The following is a 22858-nucleotide window of genomic DNA, read 5'->3' on the forward strand; positions in this document are numbered from 1 at the left end:
TTCGTAAATTGTTCAGCTTTCTGTGATGAAATTCCCTTGAAATTTTTTTATGTCATGCAATTTTAGAAAGGTGATTTTAGTGCTGGGGGATTTGGATAAGAACAGGCCATATCTCTCTTATCTCACTCATAGAAGTTTACATACAAACATATGCCAGCATATGTACTTAGCTAATAGCCCCAAAACTTTTAACGTTTAGTTTGGCTAAAGTGTAATTCATAATAGTGTGTTTAGTAATTCCCAGCGATTTCAAATCTCTCTTATAGAGTATTCTTGATTGAACTCGGAATTATTGGATCAAAGTTAATATATGCTTAAGAAAAAAGAAATAAAGTCAACCGCTGAGATTAAATGTATCTTGCACTTAATCTTCCCACAAAATCATTGTTTTTTTTTTTATTAACAAATGACAAATCTATTTATTAATCTTTACCAAACATTCCCAGACCATAACTATCCCTCATACAATGTTTCCTCAACACATATCTTCCCGCGGGACCACTGTTTGCCCTCGGGATCCTATGTCGACTTCCGTATTCAAATGTTTGTATGCGTGCGTAATTGTTATATGTATGTACAGGATCTGTGCGTGTGACAACTTGGGTTCCAACTAGTATTCCAAATTCAAATAGTTATGTATTTGAATTTCGAACACAAATAGGTGTGAGTATTTGAATTTGGAACTCGTGTTTAATAGGTTGAGGTTTCTTACTTTTTAAAGTCTCATTTTTTTCACTTTTTTATTGGTGCCAGGACGGAGAAAACTAAACTTGTAAATATTGCTCTATTTTATATCGTAACTCGCTGAAGATAACGCGAAAGCTCGCGAAGCTTTCAGCAGATACGTGCCGGGTAAAGTTCTCTCTATCTGAGCTTTTGTTGAGGCGTGATTGATGCGCCAGAGAATAGTTAATGGGGTGGGAATTCACTAAATAGTTGCTCTATTTTGTTCTATTTTCAGAGGGTATAATTTTCAAGTATAGTATGTACTTTAAGATCGCGACTTTGTACGCGTAAAATCTTGTATTGTCATTGTCGGAATGAGGGATTTAATTTTGTAATAATTCACTATCTTGCGTATATTTTGTCATAAGAAATAACGTGTGCCGTGTGGAATCACTCGATCTCTTTCCCATGGATGTTGGTGATGATGGATGATGTAAAAGGCGACTAAGGGAATAGGCACATTTATCTTGGGTAACTTTTACCAGGATCTAGTAAAGTTGGGTTCCCTGCAATAGTTGCGGAGGTCAAGTGGGTGATACCATGATACCATCAAAATGGCAAGAAGGGCGCATAGAGGGGTTTTATTGGGTAGGCTGGTACATTAGGTGCCAGGAGTCCCACACACCTTAGGGATGAACCTTGGGTCGTAAATAGGACCATTCCTTGAAAACAAATAAACTTAAGAGAAACTTCGTGCTGTGTGGTTCCCGTCACCAATACAAAAAAGAAAAGGACCACTCCATCTCTTTCCCATGGATGTCGTAAAAGGCGACTAAGTGATAGGCAGCATGACTTACCTGAGCAGTTTGACATCCCACAACGCCAAGACCTCAGGGGGTCTGGACGCGCACAAAGCCAGGCGTGGTCCACACGCGTGCAGCCTCACGGGACCCGCCCTGATGCCGTTTGCCGATGGTGATGATATGATGACTGCCGCGAACTCCTTGCTGCTGCCGAGGTTGTGTTGGACCTGGAATGAAATGTGTTAGTTTTGATAACAAATCCTTCTTTTTCATACATACGTATGTATAGTCACGTCTATATCCCTTGCGGGGTAGACAGAGGCAACAGTCTTGAACTTCTTTTTCATACATACATATATAGTCACGTCTATATCCCTTGCGGGGTAGACAGAGCCAACAGTCTTGAACTTCTTTTTCATACATACATATATAGTCACGTCTATATCCCTTGCGGGGTAGACAGAGCCAACAGTCTTGAGAAGACTGATAGGCCGCGTTCAGCTTTTTGGCTCGATGATGGAATTGAGATTCAAATAGTGACAGGTTGATGTTTCTCCTTTGATATTAGTTGTGAATCAAAACACAGTTTATGAAAAATTGTATTTTTTTGATTTTGACAGGTTCTGGGAGCCAAGTCCCCCCTCCAAGAACTGAGGTTGAAGTGGGGATAGGATTACTCTTCAAAATACCCGCTTTTCATATTTTATCGTGACACAGACACATATTTTTTTAACCTACTCGTAATAAAATGCAATCAACACTTGTCATGTGCCGTGTGGTTTCCAGCACTTAAGGACCACTTTTGACTTCCGAAGATATCGTAAGAGGCGATTGAAGAAGCACACTCACTTAGTGCAACGGTCAAACTTGGTTTAGATTTTTCTTCTGATGGATGCACCACTATATATGAGGGACTAACCTACTTCCAGATCATGGTCATATAAGATGCTTATGCGATATCCACCTGCTAATAAATAAATATAAATATATATGGGACAAATGACACAGATTGAGTTAGCCTCGAAGTAAGTTCGAAACTTGTGTTACGAGATACTAACCCAACGATATCATATTTTATAATAAATACTTATATAGATAAACATCCAAGACCCAGGCCAATCAGAGAAAGTTCGTTCCTCATCATGCCCTGACCGGGATTCGAACCCGGGACCTTCGGTGTCACAGACAAGCGCACTTCCGCTGCGCCACAGAGGCCGTCCAAAAATAAATAAAAATAATAACTCTTACCTTCACTTTCCACTGTATCAATATCTCCCTGGTGTCAAAAGCCAGCACAGGCACCACGTCTTCACACAGGATAGCCAACGTATTCGACTCCTTGTCCAGGGTAAAGCCGGACTCGAAGCCAAGGAACTGTTGGAGGGAGAGGGACGCCTTCGTCTGCCCGTTCTTCTGTCTCTCTTTCAAGTCTTTGTATAGCTGGATGTGCACGCAATCTGAAAAGGAAAGATAGATCAGTAAATCCGTTCATGTATCAGCTGAACGTGTTTAATACTAGCTGTGCCCGCGACTTCGTCCGCGTGGAATAGTTATTTTGGGCATCACTGAAGCCTAGTTAAGTTATTTACACTTTTTCCATTATTTCTTTGCTCCTTATAGTTGTAGCGTGACATTATACAGCCTAAAGCCTTCCTCGATAAATCTATTCAACGCAAAAAAAATCAATTAGAACCAGCAGTTCCTGAGATTAGCGCGTTCAAACAAGCAAACAAACTCTTCAGCTTTATAATATTAGTATAGATGGTATAAAATAGGTCTCTCAACCCTAATTTAGAAATTGCTGTACCAGGGTATCAGAAAGAAAGCATTTCGTTCGCACACCCGACACCTTACTAATGAGCAACTTCAGCACAAAATGGACGCTCTCAAGGAAATTGTTTCCCGCCTTCATTTTGTAGAAATTTCTCTTTATTTTTTAAAAGGTGTAATGTTACAATTGTTTTTTATAAATTTTTGATAAAACAACGATGTTGCCAGTTTAAGTGGTAATAATTAAATTAGTAGAGTTAGGATCAAGGGTGTAACTGGAAATATGCACAGATGTACCTAAGTTAGGTAAGGTAACACTTACAAAGATCTGAATAAATTTACCAAGTTTTTTAGGTTACCCCATTTTTTTTTTAATAATACAAAATCCATGAAGTGTTTATTTAATTAATTTAGTTTACTCAATTTGTCATCCCATGTCTTACTTTTGAGAATTGAATTCAAACCTAAGCAGCTATCGATCCAATACCTCGGAATATTTACGATTCGGACACTTTAATCACTCTGCCACCGGCGTTTTCAATGTACGAAATATGTGATAAAAATTTATATCCAAAAAGCCTTGCATCATTGGACTATGTTCTACTTAAAGCAAACTACCATTCAAAATCTCAACTTATTCACTAAAGGAAGATTGCGAGCAAAATTAAGTGGAATAACATAAAGGGGAAGCACTAAGCGACATTTCATAATTACAAGGAAGGAATCTTCTTAGACCCAAGCGGAATACATTTACTAATTATTACTGCAACATGCCAAAGTAATGTCGACTTTAAAGTAACGTGCGGAAAATCGTTTTTCGTCTACCCGCATACCGTGTAAATGACATTCCCTATTTCACCTATTATCTCATGAGCTTTGGTGAAACTATACCCAAAAGACTATAGACCCTATCTTTGGCACTTTAGTTTCAAAATCCATTGTCCATAACTACAAAGGGCACATGACAGATTCCACTACATCAAAATCGAGTGTTCCATTTTCAAATTAATTCGGAACCGTTTTCTAATTGGCGCGACGTGACTCGGCTGTGTTCGGATCTAATCAGTTGTTTGAATTTGGAATCTAATTTGTTTAGAACCTTTGTGATTGTTCCCGCTTTTGTATGCCGATATTTGAATTGAATTTACGGTTTTTTCGGCATCCAGTGATGCTTGTACTGGCAACTGGTTTAGTTAGGAGTAGCAGCGGTGGCGTTATTTAAATTAAAAAAAATGTTGCGCTACCATTCATTTGAATTTCGAACACTGTCCGAGTGAAAGCTAGGATTTGTGTTTCGGTTTGGTTTGGTGATTGGTCCTCCATGATTAATTTAGTGATATCATTCGGAATCAACAATAAAAATAATCAAAAAGATATGTATAATTGTAAACATATAGAACAAAAATAAAGTTTAATAAACTGGGAATTATTTGGTTATCACAACCAGAGTCTCAATTAAATCATACAGCCTCCGAGTCTTCAAGACTATTAGCTCTGCCTATCCCGTAAGGGCAGAGACGTGATTTATATATGTACTTTATCAATTAAGTCATCAATCGTGATGATTGGTTCAGTTAGCTAACTCGTGTTGTCACGCCATACAAACTAGATCTACCGTGTACGTGTTTGTAAGCGTTAATCATCGTGACTGGACAACACTATCGATATCATGACGAAATAGGTCATTGTCGGGTGTCCCTGAACTATTAAGCACCTTCCTATCTAACTTTAGAGAATAGCTTCACTACTTTTTTTAATTTCATCGGCAATTTCGAATAAAATAGAATTTAAAAAAAAATTGACTTGCGCATTATCATAAACAGTTAAAGTGGTAAGACTATAATATAATATATAAAAATATATGTTTGGCTTAATGATAGAATTGAGATTCAAATATTGACAGGTTGCTAGCTTATCCCTTAGTCGCCTTTTACGACATCCATAGAAAATACATGAAGTTGACATATCCTTTATTCTATTGGTGCCGAAAACCACACGGCACCGGTTTCGTAACGCACAAAGGAAAAGATTATTTCAGCCAAACGAAAGGTGGTAGAAGTAAATAAAGGTGTTGACGCAATATTTTATCAATGTCATAAATGTACCCATTTGCTTATACCCCTCAGGTGCACGCCGCTCGATTTAACCCTGCCAGCGCAGCCCTATATTTTTCTTACCTTAGGGTTGCCATAACTGAAATTAATACGCCGAAAATTTAAAAATACTTACCTTTGGGTGTTTTAATTGATTTGTTGCTTAGAACATTCCAGATTATTTTTTTTACAATAAAAATAGAAACATAAATCAACGAAAAATGGAGTAGAAAGTTTGTCAATGTCTCCATTTCAAATTTTATGATATTTGGCACTAAGCCAGACAAAATTTTTAGCAGCCACATACATATAATCACGTATATATATCCCTTGCGGGGTAGACAGAGCCGACAGTCTTAAAAGTTCTTTTTAGCAGTTACAGTTCAGATTTCTGAAAATTCCCAGACCACGAATAAAGTGTTTTTTTTCTTTGCTTGATAACTAGTCAAGTTAGCACAAAGGTCAGGTTTAAAACTAGCAACAGCCGAGCTTGCATGAAGAGAGTTATGAATGTTAATGAAACGAAAAATTATGCACTTATCATGGGAAGTGGAAAGATGTATTCTCTGCCTACCCCTCCGGGAAAGAGGCGTGATTTTTATGTATTTATGAAGCACAATGTTTTTGCTTCGCTCCATGACCACAGAAGGAGCCCTGACTAGAGATGGGCAAATGCCCGGGCATTTAAGGCAAATTCCCAATAAATGCCCAGATATATTCCCAAAGGGAAGGAATATATGGGCATCTATTGGGAATTTTCCCGATTTGCCTAAAATGCCCGGGCATTTGCCCATCTCCAGCCCTGACGCAGCCCTATATCCTTCTTATCCCGACCCAATTTGTGACGACAATATCAACTTTTGCGGGGTGTCTTTGTGCGGGAATTTCATCAGTTCGCGGTCCAAATTGTATTGATTCGAGATTGCTTTTTTATTGTGTTGATAAACGAGAGCTTTAGTGGCGATTGGAACGCTGACTCGTTAGAGTTGGGATATTATCGATAGATGCGTTGTCGATGAATTACTTTAACCTATTAAATTATTTTAATTTGGGTAACTGCGCTATCAGTGTAGAAGTTAGTCTTTTTCTTACACTAACGACCTTAAAAAGCTGAGCAAGTGATCACTGTAGGGAGGAGGAGACACAAAGAGCGTTAAAAAGGTCAAGACTTACAAAAGGGTTTAAGAGCCACAGGAAGCGAAATAAACTTACATATTTATTCTGCCGGTATGGGATTATATTCACGATTTATTAATTTATTGTTAATTTAACGATTGCATAATGCGATAAAGCCGCCTTTTATAAATTTTTCTTAGCTAAAGTATATGATAACTTTGTTTGTCATATTTTTTTTGGATTGCGTGCAATTCTCTATTACTAAAGGGTTTTACAAAGATACTGGAAAAGATTTCAATTGAAATAAGTAGCACCTTTGTACTTTTACTGTATTAATCAAAATCTTCTATATAATTTTGTGTAAATAAATAAAAAGATAAATAAATACTATGTAGCGGCCGTTCAGTCTCTATGGACAGACAGACAGTTTGACTTGACATTTTAGATGAACAAAACTGACTGATATATAAATGAAAAAAAAGGAGAATCAAAATTTTGGACTAAGACGATGACAAGACAAGACGCCTTGAACATCCGTAAATCTGGTTTTATTCAGACTGACCTACCAGACCCTCGGCCCGTTCATGATGCAAACGTAAAAGTCCCACCTCTTTCCCGGAGGGATAGGCAGAGACTAAATCTATCTATTGCCCTTGTTACTTTCACTATTCTTATAACATACGATATAATATCACACATTTAACACAACTACTTCTGCCGAATGTCGACCAAACTATTTTTTCTCGCTTCGAACAAAAAGTAACAAACTTTATTAACATTTTACATGAATAGAGAATGTGTTCACGCGCGTTCCCTTAAACTTATCAATTCGGTAACAATGGGAACTGAGGAAGTTTTACACAGAAACAGTGGAAGGGATCCCGAGGGACTTGCGCGGAACAGGAAACTTGCGAATTTAAAACACGCTTCATTACAAATTGATGTACACGTATGGAAAGCTTATGGGAATATGAAAGCTGTTTTTTTTTTGTAAGCATCGTCCCGAACGTATTGAAACTTGAAACGATTGAGTATCTTTATTGTCTTTTTGACTTTATTTTGAGTGGCTCATTTTATTTTCTGTCAACGGTTTACATAGTAGGATTATCGCACGGAACAGTAGTTATTTCTGGGACCTGGTAGGTAACTCTTTAAGTTTTAAAGACGTGTGTGCAAAATTTCTTTAGGTCAAATGGATAAAACGGTTAGGAAGACAAATAAATAAGCACATTTTTGCATTTATATCAAAATAAAAATAAATAATTTATCTCAATATATTATTAAACGCATTATAAACGTTTACATCCGTATAGAAATTGGATAGTTTATTAAATTCATTCATTCATATAATATCGTCTATATTCCTTGCCGGATAGATAGAGTCAGCAATCTTGAAAGACTGACAGGCCACGTTCAGCTGTTAGGCTTAATGATAGAAATGTGATTCAAATAGTGATTATATGTAGGTATGTATTGTTACTGGTGACAGGTTTTCTACCGTTTTCAAAGAGTCAAGAGTGCCGTGTGGTTCCCGGCACCAATACAAAAAAGAATAGGACCACTCCATCTTTTTCTCGTGGATGTCGACTAAGAGATAGGCTTACAAACTTGGGATTCTTTTTTAGGCGATGGTTTAGCAACCTGTCACTATTTGAATCTCAATTCTATCATTAAGCCAAATAGCTGAACGTAGCCATTCAGTCTTTTCAAGGCTGGTGCCTCTGTTTACCCAGCAAGGGATATAGAAGTGACCATATGTATGTATGTTTGTTCAAAGAGTCACTGTACCTGAAACTTCAGTAGTATCTTGTATTTAAATATTCTCCTTGATATCAAGGATCCACTCGAAGTGCCTCCCTCTCATGTGTATGTGTGTGTAACGAGCGAACAAAATAGATTTATTTGGGCCTCTTGTCGCGAAGGATTTGCCTAAACTGAAATAGAAACATAGGGGCCGATATAACGGGCGTTTCTGCCATCTTTTAATCGTCACACAGTTTGTATAATGCTAAAAGGTAAATCATAAAATAAAACACACCAATATTGGAATCCCAATTCTATCATCAAGCCAAACAGCTGAACGTGGCATTTCAGTATTTCTAGACTATTGACTCTGTCTATCCGGAAAGGGATGTAGACGTGATTAATATATGTTTGTATGTAAAAACATCAATATAAATAAATTAAAAATATGATTAATAAAAAAACTATCGTTAATCTTTATTCGTGTCGAATGCCATACTTTATTGGTTTATTTATTTGTTAACTTAATTAAAACCGTTCTGACATTTGTTCTGGTAATATGCATGCATGGACCGTAATCACCATTACTATGATCCAGGAGTGGCAGGATCAGGTAATCAAAAAATGAAATTGAACGTACCTATATCAAAATAAAAGTTGTTTTTCCTAACTTTAGACTTTAGACGGTTTACAGCGAGTATTGGCCCGTGTATTTTCACTGCTGGGACGTGGCGCAGTGTCAGCTAGAGATTTAGGTAAATTGACATGGGCGTTCGGATTTTATTGTGTTTTATGAAAGCCCGCCATTTTGGGGAAATACCTTGTACAAAATGGACGCCACAACGGCTTTTGTTCGAAGATTCTTTTAGTCCAAGATCCCAGAGCCGTAAGACACAACTTATTTTCTAAAGAATGGATCTTTCGATTCTCAGTAGTCTTTCATGTACTTTTAATACCTGCATGTTTGTGAGACTTGCCCGGTGACACCTGCGCAGGTACCAGGCGAGAAAGGTAACTAAAAATCACAGTTACTTAACTTAAATTTTTATGACTGATTTTTATATATATTTTATAGACTATTACTCTGAAGTCATATCAGAGAAGTCAGACGCTTTCCATGCGCCAAAACTTTTGTCAGACGCTTTAAAGCTCTATCAAAAAAAAATTAACTTAATTTATTTTTAAATGTCTGACTTTTATATATGTTATTCAGATAACTATTACAAAGTTGTATTAAATCAGTCAGACAGTTTGTAATGACCAAACACCCCTTAAACACAAGAATTACTCAGCCTCGAGTATGAGCGCGATAGCACAATGCGCATGCGCGTCATAGTAAAATATCTAATATTTGAAAAGTACTTACGGTTTTCAATTTCATATTTTTGCATATCTATTCAAATACGATGAAATTTATAATTAAAATAATAATTAATCATTTTTAAAATAATATAATATATTGCATACTAACTGTTGCCCGCGACGTCGTCCGCGTAAAGTTCGAGTTGAATCTTAATCATACAGTCTGATACAGACAGACAGACAAAAAATGTAAAAAAAAATTCTCTATTTGTTTCAGTCAAAATATTAAATGTACAGACAAAATATTTTTACCGTATGATTATATGTAGTATTTTGATTTTCAGTTTTTTTAATAAATACATACTCAAACAACACAAAAAAAACATTTTTAATAAAAATTAATAATATCTTGCTATTGTTGGGACTCGAACTCGGACCGCCAACTTCACAGTCTCACGCGCTAACCACTGGACCATCAAAGCCGTTGCGGTGGTGTCGAAATTAAAGTAGACTACATACATATGGTCACGTCTATATCCCTTGCGGGGTAGACAGAGCCAATAGTCTTGAAAAGACTAAATGGCCACGTTCAGCTATTTGGCTTAATGATAGAATTGAGATTCAAATAGTGATAGGTTGCTCGCCCATCGCCTAAAAAAGAATCCCAAGTTTGTAAGCCTATCCCTTAGTCGCCTTTCACTTATATTTATATGTTATAGGTTTACTATTACTATACTATTTTTTAATTGTTTATGATTTTATTTTTACGGAAAATTCTGCCAGCAACGACAATCTAACTGATGATGAGGACGATGACTTGAGTGTGTGAGAGTGGACAGTATAGAGATTGAATAAATGATGAAAATTCAAATGATTATTTTGATGATGAAGATGATAAAGAGACAATAAAATAATTATTCAATTGATTAATCATTATTAATTATTTTATTATTGAAATTATTATAATAGATATATTTTTTTTAAATAAAATAAAAATCATTCTTTTTGAAAGGCTATTGCTACAAAAAAATTCATTTTCCCCTATTTATATGCAATATATTATAAAATTTTAAAAATGATTAATTATTATTTTAATTATAAATTTCATCGTATTTGAATAGATATGCAAAAATATGAAATTGAAAACCGTAAGTACTTTTCAAATATTAGATATTTTACTATGACGCGCATGCGCATTGTGCTATCGCGCTCATACTCGAGGCTGAGTAATTCTTGTGTTTAAGGGGTGTTTGGTCATTACAAACTGTCTGACTGATTTAATACAACTTTGTAATAGTTATCTGAATAACATATATAAAAGTCAGACATTTAAAAATAAATTAAGTTAATTTTTTTTTGATAGAGCTTTAAAGCGTCTGACAAAAGTTTTGGCGCATGGAAAGCGTCTGACTTCTCTGATATGACTTCAGAGTAATAGTCTATAAAATATATATAAAAATCAGTCATAAAAATTTAAGTTAAGTAACTGTGATTTTTAGTTACCTTTCTCGCCTGGTACCTGCGCAGGTGTCACCGGGCAAGTCTCACAAACATGCAGGTATTAAAAGTACATGAAAGACTACTGAGAATCGAAAGATCCATTCTTTAGAAAATAAGTTGTGTCTTACGGCTCTGGGATCTTGCTCTATTTAAGGATTTTGTTCTAAGATTTTTTACAGTTAATAGCAGTATAAAACTTAAAGAAGGAGAGATTATAATACATACCTTACTTATTTTAACCTGCCTTTCGTATTAATATTTACGTTCTAAGCTCAACTAATATTATCCTTACAACCTAAGCATATTTCCCAGGTCTATATAAGGCAATGTTTAAGCTAATCAACAAAATCTTTTGACATTCAGCTACACATTATAACTCGGCCAAGTTCGGGGTGTCACGAACTCAGTTGTATCTCATGCATACTAATTCCCTTTTAATTTAATGGGATTATAAACCTCTAGATGTTTTTATTTGCCACGTACGCAAGTAACCGCGTATTATATTAGCATTTGTTTATGCTTAACGAAAATAAATGATTGTCTCCTTTTACGACGTCGCCCTTTGTTTTATATTTTTAGCAAAACTTTTTCTTATATGCTTGGTTGATTTAAAGCCTTAAGCTTTTTATTATTAAACAAATGTTAACTGAATTATGAATGGCAGGTGGCAGGCATAATTCATTCATTCATTCATATAGTCACGTCTATGTCCTTTGCGGGGTAGACAGAGCCAACGGCCTTGAAGAGACTGGTAGACCACGTTCAGCTGTTTGGCTTTATGTTAGGACTTGGGATTCTTATTTTAGGCGCTAGGCTAGCAACCTGTCACTATTTGAATCTCAATTCTATCAAGCCAAGCAGCTGAACGTGGCCTAACAGTCTTTATAAGACTGTTGGCACTGTCTACCCCGCAAGGGATATAGACGTGACTGTGTGTTTGTGTGTAATATACTTAACAGGCTAACTGCTGTCAAAAAAAAAAACACACTTATGTTTTGACATATTTATCATATTCCACCTTATCAATCAAAAATAACGACGCGCGTGTATGCGAGATTGGGTAAGGCGGCGAACACACTGAGACGGAGTGCAGTTAAAGTATAAATTGTATTTTATTGCGCGCTAATATATACATATATTCAAATTGTCGTGAACACGGTGTTATTACAAAAATAAGTTAAAAAAATAATATTTATTTCATTAACAAAGCTGTTGTGATAACTAGCGATAAAATTACGAGCTTATTGCAAAATAACATTGTGTGCCATAAGTAATAAATGGTAATACATACATACATATAATCACGTCTATATCTCTTGCGGGGTAGACAGAGCCAACAGTCTTGTAAAGACTGATAGGCCACGTTCAGCTATTTGGCTTAATGATAGAATTGAGATCCAAATAGTGACAGGTTGCTAGCTCATCGCCTAAAAAAGAATCCCAAGTTTGTAAGCCTATCCCTTAGCGCCTTTTACGACATCCATGGGAAAGAGATGGAGTGGTCCCATTCTTTTTTGTATTGGTGCCGGGAAACCACACGGCATTATAACATTGTGTGCCATAAATAATAAATGGTAATGAATGAAACTTTTCACCGTGTGCCGAGATACGGATAATCAGACTTGTCGGTATTGGATTAAGGTTACACATCCAGTAGTAATAATATTCAGGCTCCCTCGTAAGAAAGAGAAATAAAAAAGTTGCTCTTCAAAATGTTAGCGCTAAGAATAATACCGGTTCTGAAACTTAACTTCAACAAATGTTTCTGTGCCGGATGAGCAGCCGATACCTCTTTTATCCAAGTCAGTGTGACCGCACCTTTACCCAAGCTCGCAATCGGTTATCGGTTCACGCTTCACGACTCCTGTAACGAGCCACCAGTACACCAGGCTTGTGACATGTTATTTACCGACCCTGTACTTACGAACAAAATGCGGTCATTGAAAATTGGTCAATCTAGTGATTGTTATTCTTTTAATATCCACGACTATTGTAGGAAGTATAGCATTAAAGTTAGTTATTCACTACAGAAGACAGAAGGAGAAAAGAGGAGAGAAATAATCAGTTTATAAAGTACTATATTGTTGGACATAAAATTAAAAATATTCGACAATAAAATACAATCTCTGAAATTTTTTCCTAACTAACAAACCATGGCAACCGTTGCTATGGCGTACATAAAGAATTTATTTTTTAATTGTTAACTTATTTCTTTATTAAAACATATAGATCTATGTATGTTAAATCCTATTCCATTTCCCATGCAGATTGTTAAAGTCAATAAATAAATAATATAAATAAATATACACGGGACAAATTACACAGATTGAGTAAGCCTCGATGTAAGTTCGAGACTTGTGTTACAAGATACTAACTCAAGGATACTATATTTTATACTTACTATATTTTATTATTACTATATTTTTTTATTTATTTATACTAAATACTTATATAAATAAACATCCAAGACCCAGGCCAATCAGAAAAAGTTATTTTCTCATCATGCCCTGACCGGGATTCGAACCCGGGACCTCCGGTGTCACAGACAAGCGTACTACCGCTGCGCCACAGAGGCCTGTCTGATCAAACAATTGTCGCCTTTTCTATAAAGACCGGTGTACCATGCATATGTAATACGATTTCTTGTTGTAACATGTTAAAATGATGATATGCACGTATGTATCATCATATCTTGATATCTGGGGGCACGGCAGTGCCCCCGCTAAGTCGAGCAAAAAAAAAGCGGCACGGCAGTACCATCCTTTTCTCGAAGCAATCCAGGCTATTTTCGACCCCCCTATAATTTTGTCGTGGATAAAACAAGAAGCCTGAATTTTCAGTAACTAATCAGGCATTATATAAACATGGTATATTTAAAGTATATTTAAATTTCAATCAATTTGAACCAGTAGTTTAAGAATGACAACTTGTTAAAGTTTCTGAATTTTGTCACTCACTGACTTACCTATCATCAAAAGTCTAAGGCACTTCTAGTAGACATAGAAGCTTCAAAGTTAGAAAACCTAAATATTTTGTTATTTCGGTCCAGTTCTAAGAGAAGAATCCCAAATTTATTAGTCTATTCCTTCGTCGCCTATGAGAAAGAGATGGAGTGGTCCTATTCTTTTTTATATTGGTGCCGGGCACCACACGGCATTAAACTGATATCTAAGTAAATTGAACGCTACAAAATCGGGTTAGGAAAGCGATCAAAGTGATATATAGCTCAATATTCTCTTGCCGGTAAAAATGTCGAGGCAGCGAAGTAAAGCTAAAGCGCAGACTATCCTGTATGTCTTTTAGATATAAGAAGTTTATTAACACCAGCCCTCAAAAGCGAAAAACTATCGCTGTTTCGCTCTTTATTTGACGTGAAACGAGACAGCGATAGATTTTCGCGCGATAAAAACGGCCATGCTACGGAGGCTGAAATTTCTTTATTGTCACTAATAAAGAAATTTCATCCTTGAAAGATCACATTTAGCTGAATCAACTATTATGAATTTATATAAAATCCTAAGAAAAAAGAATCACGAACACAAAATGCCCATAAGCGGAAAATAATTATTTGTTGACAAATAAATAATAAAATATTATTTATTTGTCAACCGTGCCGTGCCGTGTGGTTCCCGGCACCATTACAAAAGAATAGGACCACTCCATCTCTTTCCCACGGATGTCGTAAGAGCCGACTAAGGGATAGACTTGGGATTCCTCTTTAATGTAAATCCCTGCCAATCTAAGGTCTGCCGCGCCGATGGATGCATGGCTAGGGGCGAGCCTAGTCTCGAGCGTGCCACTTCCGCCATGGGGTTGGGCGACCCCCAGGTAATGGCTAGCCTTACCCTGGCATGCGGGGCTCTGCTGGGGCGGACAAAATTTTTCCCTAGCGTCTCGTGGGAATCGCATTATGAACCTTAAAAAGCATATAAATGGCGGCGATGGTGTCCGCACCCCATCACGTCTCGTTCCCGGCGGGAGCGGTATGCGGTCTGCTGAAAGCCGCTTTGCGACGATGAATGTAAGAGGAGGAATGAAGGATAAGATTGAGGAAGTATGCCAGATGATGGATGAAAGACGTTTGGATGTGTTGTGCGTGAATGAAACGAAGCGGAAAGGATGCGACGCGACGCAGCACGGCCCTTACACGGCGTATTGGTCTGGAATTTCCAGTACCAGCCGAGGCTGTCAAGGGGTCGGTCTAATTCTTTCTGCACGAATGGCTGAGTGCGTGAATGAGTATGAGTGTGTCAGCCCTCGTCTTCTATGGATTAGGCTGAAAGTTGGAATCACTCGGATCTTCGTTCTAGGTGTTTATGCACCTTGGGATGTGGGTTCGAGGGGTACAACATCAGCAAAAAGCGAAAACGAGGAGTTCTGGAATAGTGTAAGAGAAGTATTGAAAGTTACCAAGCCAAATGAGAAGATTATTATGTTAGGTGATTTTAATGGATGGGTGGGTGTAAAGCGTGATGGATATGAAAAGGTGCTTGGTGCGTTTGGTGACGAAAAGGTGAATGATAATGGAAGAAGTGTATTAGAAATTTGTCTAGAGTGGGATCTTTTTGTGTCGAACTCAATGTTTCAACATAAAGAGATCCACACCTATACAAGAGTGGAAGGTATTTTAAAAAGTATGATAGACTTTGTGATTGTAGATGAAAGATTGAAGAACAAAGTGCTGGATACCCGTGCATATCGCGGTGCTGGCATTGACTCGGACCATTTACTGGTGATATCCCGGATAAGGGGTATCTTCAATCGCTGGCGGCACAGGGTAAGGGAGCAAACCAGCGCTTTGGAAAGAGTAAAAGTAGAAAATTTGCAAGATATGGATGTAGGTAAGAAGTATATTAATAGACTGAAGGATGAATTTGAAGATTTAGAGGAAATGAGCGATATTGAAGATGGATGGAAGGAATTTAAAGAAAGAATTGTGAAAGTAGCTGTTGAAGTGTGTGGTGTAAGTAGAAGAAGGAAAGGAAAAAATCACAAAAATGCGTGGATGAGTAAAGATGTGCAAGAACTTGTGCGATTAAAGAAGAAAGCATGGCTGGATTTGTTAGCAGCAAAAGCTAACTTAAGAATGCAAGAGGTTATAGATGAAGATGTGAATGAAGCACGTAAGGAATATAAGAAAATGAAAGATTTGGTTAAGAAAGCTGTGATTAGAAAGAAAGAAGAGTATAAAGAGGATTTTGATAAAAGGCTATCAGAAGACTTTCAGTCAAATCTGAAAGTATTCTGGAAATCCGTAAGGTCAGCCCGAGGAAATACTATAACCAGAGAGCTGACTAGGATCAGATGCTAGGATGGTAGCGTTGTGAAAGGAGAAGAATGTGTACTAAAGATATGGAAGGACTATTTTGAAAGTTTATTTGAAAAAAAGGAAGGAAATAAGAAAGATTTCTGCTATAGCGAAGAAAAAGAGAATGAGATGGAAGGCGAAATTGAAATGTTCGAAATTGTGGAAGCACTTAAGAGTATGAAAGCGGGAAAGGCTGCTGGGTGTGATAGAGTGTCGGTCGAGATGCTTAAAGCAGGAAAAGGCGTAGTAGCTAGTCAGTTGTACTGCCTTTTCAATTTGTGTTGGAGAAGCGGCCGAGTACCAAAAGATTGGTGTAAGGCTGTTATCGTGCCACTTTACAAAGGAAAAGGGTCACAGCTGGACTGCAAAAATTATCGTGGTATAAGCCTGCTTAGCGTCGTCGGCAAATTGTATGCTAAGGTATTGATTAATAGAGTCAGGAATGAAACTGATGACAAAATATGGGATGCTCAAGCGGGATTTCGAAAGGGAATGGGATGTACTGATCAGGTCTTTTCCTTGCGGTGCATAGCCGAAAAGTTTTTGGCCAAGAGTCAAAAAGTCTATTGCACATTCGTAGATCTGGAAAAGGCCTATGACAGAGTTGAGAGGAATGAATTGTGGTCAGCACTTTCTATGCATGGGGTGAGCAGTCTCTTAATACGAGCACTGAAATCCTTATATGAGGATTCGAGTGCTTGTGTCAGGATAAACGGAGCGCACACTGAGTGGTTTAAGATTGAGAAAGGCGTTGGGCAAGGATGTGTTGCGTCACCGTGGCTGTTCAACCTATTTATGGATAGCTGTTTGACAGATTTGAAAGAGTCTAAAAGTGGATTAAGGATGAATGAGTTACTCGTCAAATGTCTGCTCTATGCCGACGATCAGGTTATACTGGCGTCATCAGCGGAGGAGTTACAGGAGATGGTAAACTGTATGCATGAAGCTTTAAAAGAGAAAGGAATGAAAGTGAACGTAAGTAAAACTAAAACACTGGTTTTTGAAATGGAGAAAGAAATGACAGCATGTAATATTTTGATTGGAGGAGAAAAAGTGGAGCAAGTGAAAGAGTTTGTATATCTAGGATCAAAGTTTACATCAGATGGCAAGTATGATAGTGATATTGAAAGGAGAGTGAACGCGGGGAACATGGTGAATGGAGCTTTGCATGCCTTTATGAGCAGTCAGAAACTATCCAAAAAGGCTCGACTGGCTGTGCACAGGGGCGTGTTGGTCCCGACATTAATGTATGGGAGTGAAAGTTGGGTATGGCAAAGAAGCATGAAAGCAGAATAAATGCAGTGGAAATGAGAGCGTTAAGGAGTATGATGGGTGTGAAATTGAGTGACAGGATAAGGAACAGCGTGATAAGGGAATGTTGTGATGTGAAAGAAGATGTAGTTACAGGAATAGAAAAGGGTATGTTAAGATGGTTCGGTCATGTGGAGAGGATGAATGAAAGCAGGTTGACTAAGCAGATATACAAGGAGAGTGTGGAGGGAAAGGTCGGAGTGGGAAGACCTAGACGAACGTATCTTGATCAAATTAAGGACGTCCTGGTAAAGGGTCAGGTCAAAAGTACCCGAAACCGCCGAGCTTGTGGCAAGTGGAAAGAGGTAGTCTCTGCCTACCCCTCCGGGAAAGAGGCGTGATTTTATGTATGTATGTATGTATATTTTCATAGTTTGTGAAACCATAATTTGGTTAAAACGTTTTTTGCTTTCAGAAGGCGAATATAACACTTTTAATCAAAGATTCCATAACAGTAATTACTTAAGATCCTTAATAAAATACCCTTATTTCTGACATTCTTAATAGCGTCCCTTGTCCCTTCCGAAAGGGATAATTACAAGGGCCCGAAGGATGTCGCCAGAAAAAATCTTTTGGGCAATGTTCTAATTAGCTTTAGTTTTTCCTGTGGTGAAAATCGTAATTTCGCTCGTAATGAAGAACAAGGGGTCAGTTTTAGCCAAAGGAATTCGATATTTCGGTGTTATTAGAAGGGGTTAAGATGACTGACTCAAAGGAGGACTAATGTCGAGGTATGATTTAAATTCTGCTGCCAAACGTACATTAGTTTCATTACCTATCGATGCTCTGAAATATCATCGGAAATCATAATGGAACAACCTAGAAGCTCATATTTAGGCAACTTCATATTTAAAGATGCATTATTTTTTGATACACAACATTCATCCATCTTTTCATTCAATGAACTGGAATGTAGTGTAGGGTCACTGTTATTCAGACCAAAGATTTAATATATACTATACATACATACATACATACATAAAATCACGCCTCTTTCCCGGAGGGGTAGGCAGAGACTACATCATAAGATTTTATTTATTTATTAAAAACTTTATGATTTACTAAAACCTCAAAGGTTAAAAGCTACAGCAGGTGAACTTAATTGTGGTGAGGTGAGCATTTACTACTAGCAATGGAATAATTACATCAAAATAAATTGTAGTGGGGTTTGTGTTATTCGGACACTTTGTGAAATAAAGAAAATATATACAAACATATTAACATTATCACGCATCAGACGTAAAAAAATATAAAGAATCAGCCGTAACCGTAACTCAGGGCGCTAAGCGGAAAACCCCTAAAACTCAGCTTCAAGTGCTCATAGCAGAACAGCCTCAATAAATCTAAAACTTTGTATATTAAGACCGCAGTTCCATAGCTACACGCAATATTTAAGCTCAATTATATCATGTGGTTCTGTCTACCCTCAAGGGATATAGACGTGATTACATGTATGTATGAATGTATATTTCAAAGTGACCTGACCTTTGACCAAGATTGGATCTAAACATAAAATGATAATGGAATGCTACACAAAAACAAAGATATACAATGGAGGACGTATCCTTAGAATAAAGAAGCTGAGTGCCACTCCATCTCTTTCTCATGGATATCGTTAATGGCGATTAAGGGATAGGCTAATAAACTTTCAGATGTTTTTCAAAACTCCTGGCTCTGTCTTCCCCGCAAGAGATATAGACATGATTATATGTGTATATAGAATAAAAAAATCACTTATATGATATTTTGTAAGTAAAATTAGAAATACCTTAAAACAGAAGAGGTGGTTCCACCGCCGCCGCCGCTCTGTCTGCGCGTGCGCATTGGATGCGGTATGCGGTAGTAGTGATAATTATAAGGATATAGATTTATTGACGTCAATAAATGATAATAATCCTTACACAAAACGAAGATTTCGATAACATTTTCGATCGCAGCTGAACTGAGAATTTCTATAGTATAAAATATGCGATTTTCTGAAAAATACTGTAATTAAAAAGAATTTTTGATAAATTTTTGAGAGGAAATTCGTACCAACTCAAGTAACTAAACAAAAGTTGAAGTGATAAATTCTCTTTTGCTTTAGTTAAACGATTGATTCTATAAATACGCTGAAATTTCTACGGTAAAAGAAATCAACGAGATTTGTCATTTTACACAGGCGGAGCCGCGGGCGTACACTAATTAAATCTTATATTTGTTTTGTTTTTGTCATTTGGTTACGAAGCCACCAAAAAGAAGTACAATATTTTAAATTAAAATATCAATTGATTGTAACCGTCAACAATGAAACGGTGCCTTAACTCTGAAACTTGGTAGATTATTACCCTTGGCAGGATGTTTTGGCTGCGCACTTATCTTAATCGAAAGCGAATCAATTTTTATCTCATGTTAAGTTGTTCTTGTGGGTTAATGACCGGGTTAGATACTATATCTAAGGCTGGAGTTTTATGAGCTATAAATGTTTTTGCAGATGCGAGATCACTTAATTACCTAAATATATATTTTTTTGCCGTGACTATGACATTCATATTTGAAACTTTTGTGGGAATTTCTTGTTACTCATGAAGGTTTAGGCAGTCTTTGTGCTAAATATCATCAAAATCGGTGTAGTAGTCATTAAAGTTTATGTAACAAACAAAAATAAAATAAGTTTTTTTTTTACATAATTTTAATGGGCGAACCCACTGAATAGCACCTTGAACATTTTTTTTAATTCTCACGGAAGCAAAGTTCTGGGCAACAGCTAGTTATTTATATTACTTCCAGACAATAAGATTTACCGACAAACTTTATTGTGTTCAAAATATTTTAAGGCGACAACGACAACTTATGCTTACAGGCAACCGCGATACAAAATGACGATTGTACAAAAAGTTATTCATGCATACACATTATCTTATCCACACTAATAATCCACACTAATAATAAAGAGGAAAGATTTGTATTTTTGTATGTTTGTGTGGAATAAACTCAAAAACTACTGGTCCGATTTTGATAAAATTTGGCACAGATATAGAATAGACCTTCAAAAGTGACATAGGCATAAATTTGTTTTTACTCTTTGTTTATTTCAAAATATAAAACACAAAAATATGTCCACCCGTGCGAAGCCGGGGCGGGCCGCTAGTTGTATATAAAATTCCCGTGTCACAATGTTCGTTCTTGTACTCCTCCGAAACGGCTTTATTGAGTAGGTCTGAGAATCGGCCAACATCTATTTTTCATACCCCTTAGTGTTTTTTAGGAATTACTTAAAAATTATTTATATGGCAAAACAACTTTTGCCGGGACAGCTAGTAATATTATAATAAGTAAATTATTTACCTTAATGAAACGCTTACTATTCATCTGCACTAGCATCTAGGTCATAACTGAAAATCAGCGTATTGCTCTATATCAATACAATACTTTGTCATATCAATACAATAATTTGCCCTATATACATAAAACTACATTGCAGCATTTTCACTGGACGTCAATTTACAAATATAGATCTCTTAAATCTTAATCGTGGACGAATGCACATTGTCTACATTAAAAAACATGAATGAATGTAGAACTAATCATGGTCACACATCCAGTTGCCTGAATTCGTGAACATTATCTACGATTATTTTTATTGTGGACATTTCAAATAATGTATTTGTATTGGTATGTTACGTTACGTGTAACGTTGTGTTAATATTGGTAAGGTGGAAGTACCACTTCTGTCCACTCCATAATGTGAATGCCTCGGGCTAACCTCGTTGTAAGTATTATGATATATTCCTACATTATCATGATTTGTTCACGCCTTTATTATTTAAATGGTTTACTCTCTTTGGTACCTTAGTTTAGTCGCATCTTTATAAACAGCCAACAGTCTTGAAAAGACGAAAGGCCACATTCGGCTTCATGCTGGAATTGAGGTAAAAATATGTCGGGATGCTAGCCCATCGTTTAAAAGAAGAATCCCCAGTTTTTTACCCTTTCCCTTAATTGTTTCAATTAATCCCGGAACTAGCCGGAACGAAACCGCACATACGTTTAGGGTGTGTGTATATGAGCGTTATAACGTTTGAGTTACCGCCGTATGCCACTATTAGGTCCCCTGAGGCCGCGTACATATCTGATAGATTAATTGTACGTAAGAAAGACCTTTTGCGTTGGAAAGTTAGGGAAAATCATGTTTTTAAGGGATATAATAAGTGAATCAATTTCATACTAATATGTGGAGGTTTTTTTGAGTCAATATCTGAGAATAATACATACATACATAAAATCACGCTATAGCGACCCTTTACAAATGTGATGAGATATTAAAATGGGGCAATAAATATAAAGGAAATCTTAAACAAGTAATATGCGTAGATTGTAAAAAAGGCAAGAAGAAAAGGCTTACAAACTTTAAATTCTTCTTTAAAGCGATGGACTAGTTATCTGAAGCCATCTAGATACATATATCATCACAGCACCACATATTACGTGGCCTTTAAAAGTTCTGATTACTGGCTCTGTCTACCCCGTAAGGGATAATATACATTATGCGTGTGTAATGAAATCTATTTGTGTTTGTCTTTAACTATTAATCGTCTAAACCCAAAAGCAGCTTTAAAGGGCTTAAGTAATTTACACAGTCAATAGTTTCGTGTTTTGTTCAATCGGGGTGTAGTTAGCGAGAACTAGGCATACCTACCTTTATTGACAATTCAAATTGGTTTACAGAATGCAAAATTTGTTGACAGAACTTGGGGTGTGTGGATTAAAACAAAAATATAGTAAAATTACATACATACATATAGTCACGTCTATATCCCTTGCGGCATAGACAGAGCCAACAGTTTTGAAAAAACTGAAAGATCGCGTTCACCTGTACGGCTTTATGATAATAAGATTAATATGTATTTGCCGTCAATGACTAAGTTCACTTCTACTCAAGTATTTTTTTTTTTACAAAAAAAGAACAGTGTTTCTTTGGATCGCGTAAAAATATATTCAAATACATCTTATTTAATCTTTTTTATTATTCTTATCTATGGCGAAAATATGTTTCGTATTTATATAATTTATATGTTTCGTAAAAATAAATCCACATTCTACAATTCCTTTCTACGAGCGTTCAAACATATTAAGAAAATTACTTCTCTATTCCCAATCAAGTCAAAATAATTTAATAATGCTGTTGCATCCGACAGCGTGTTCAGATTAATTTACACTCTTCAAGAAATCTGAACTTCAAAGACATATTAATTAGTTATTTTATC

The 22858-nt window shown here is 36.6% G+C and overlaps 1 protein-coding gene across 1 annotated transcript in view; it reads right to left on the minus strand.

Moving 5' to 3' along the window:
• LOC106138830 (uncharacterized) overlaps positions 1 to 22858 on the minus strand; it is a 154055-nt gene that overhangs the window by 35655 nt on the left and 95542 nt on the right. The window contains exons 4-5 of the mRNA XM_013340113.2: positions 2718 to 2926; positions 1524 to 1696 (exon numbers count right to left, since the gene is read on the minus strand). Of these exons, the coding sequence (XP_013195567.1) occupies positions 1524 to 1696; positions 2718 to 2926 (382 nt within the window). The remainder of the gene's footprint in view (positions 1 to 1523; positions 1697 to 2717; positions 2927 to 22858) is intronic.

Source organism: Amyelois transitella, chromosome 17, assembly GCF_032362555.1.
Source record: "Amyelois transitella isolate CPQ chromosome 17, ilAmyTran1.1, whole genome shotgun sequence".
Classification (NCBI taxonomy): domain Eukaryota; kingdom Metazoa; phylum Arthropoda; class Insecta; order Lepidoptera; family Pyralidae; genus Amyelois; species Amyelois transitella.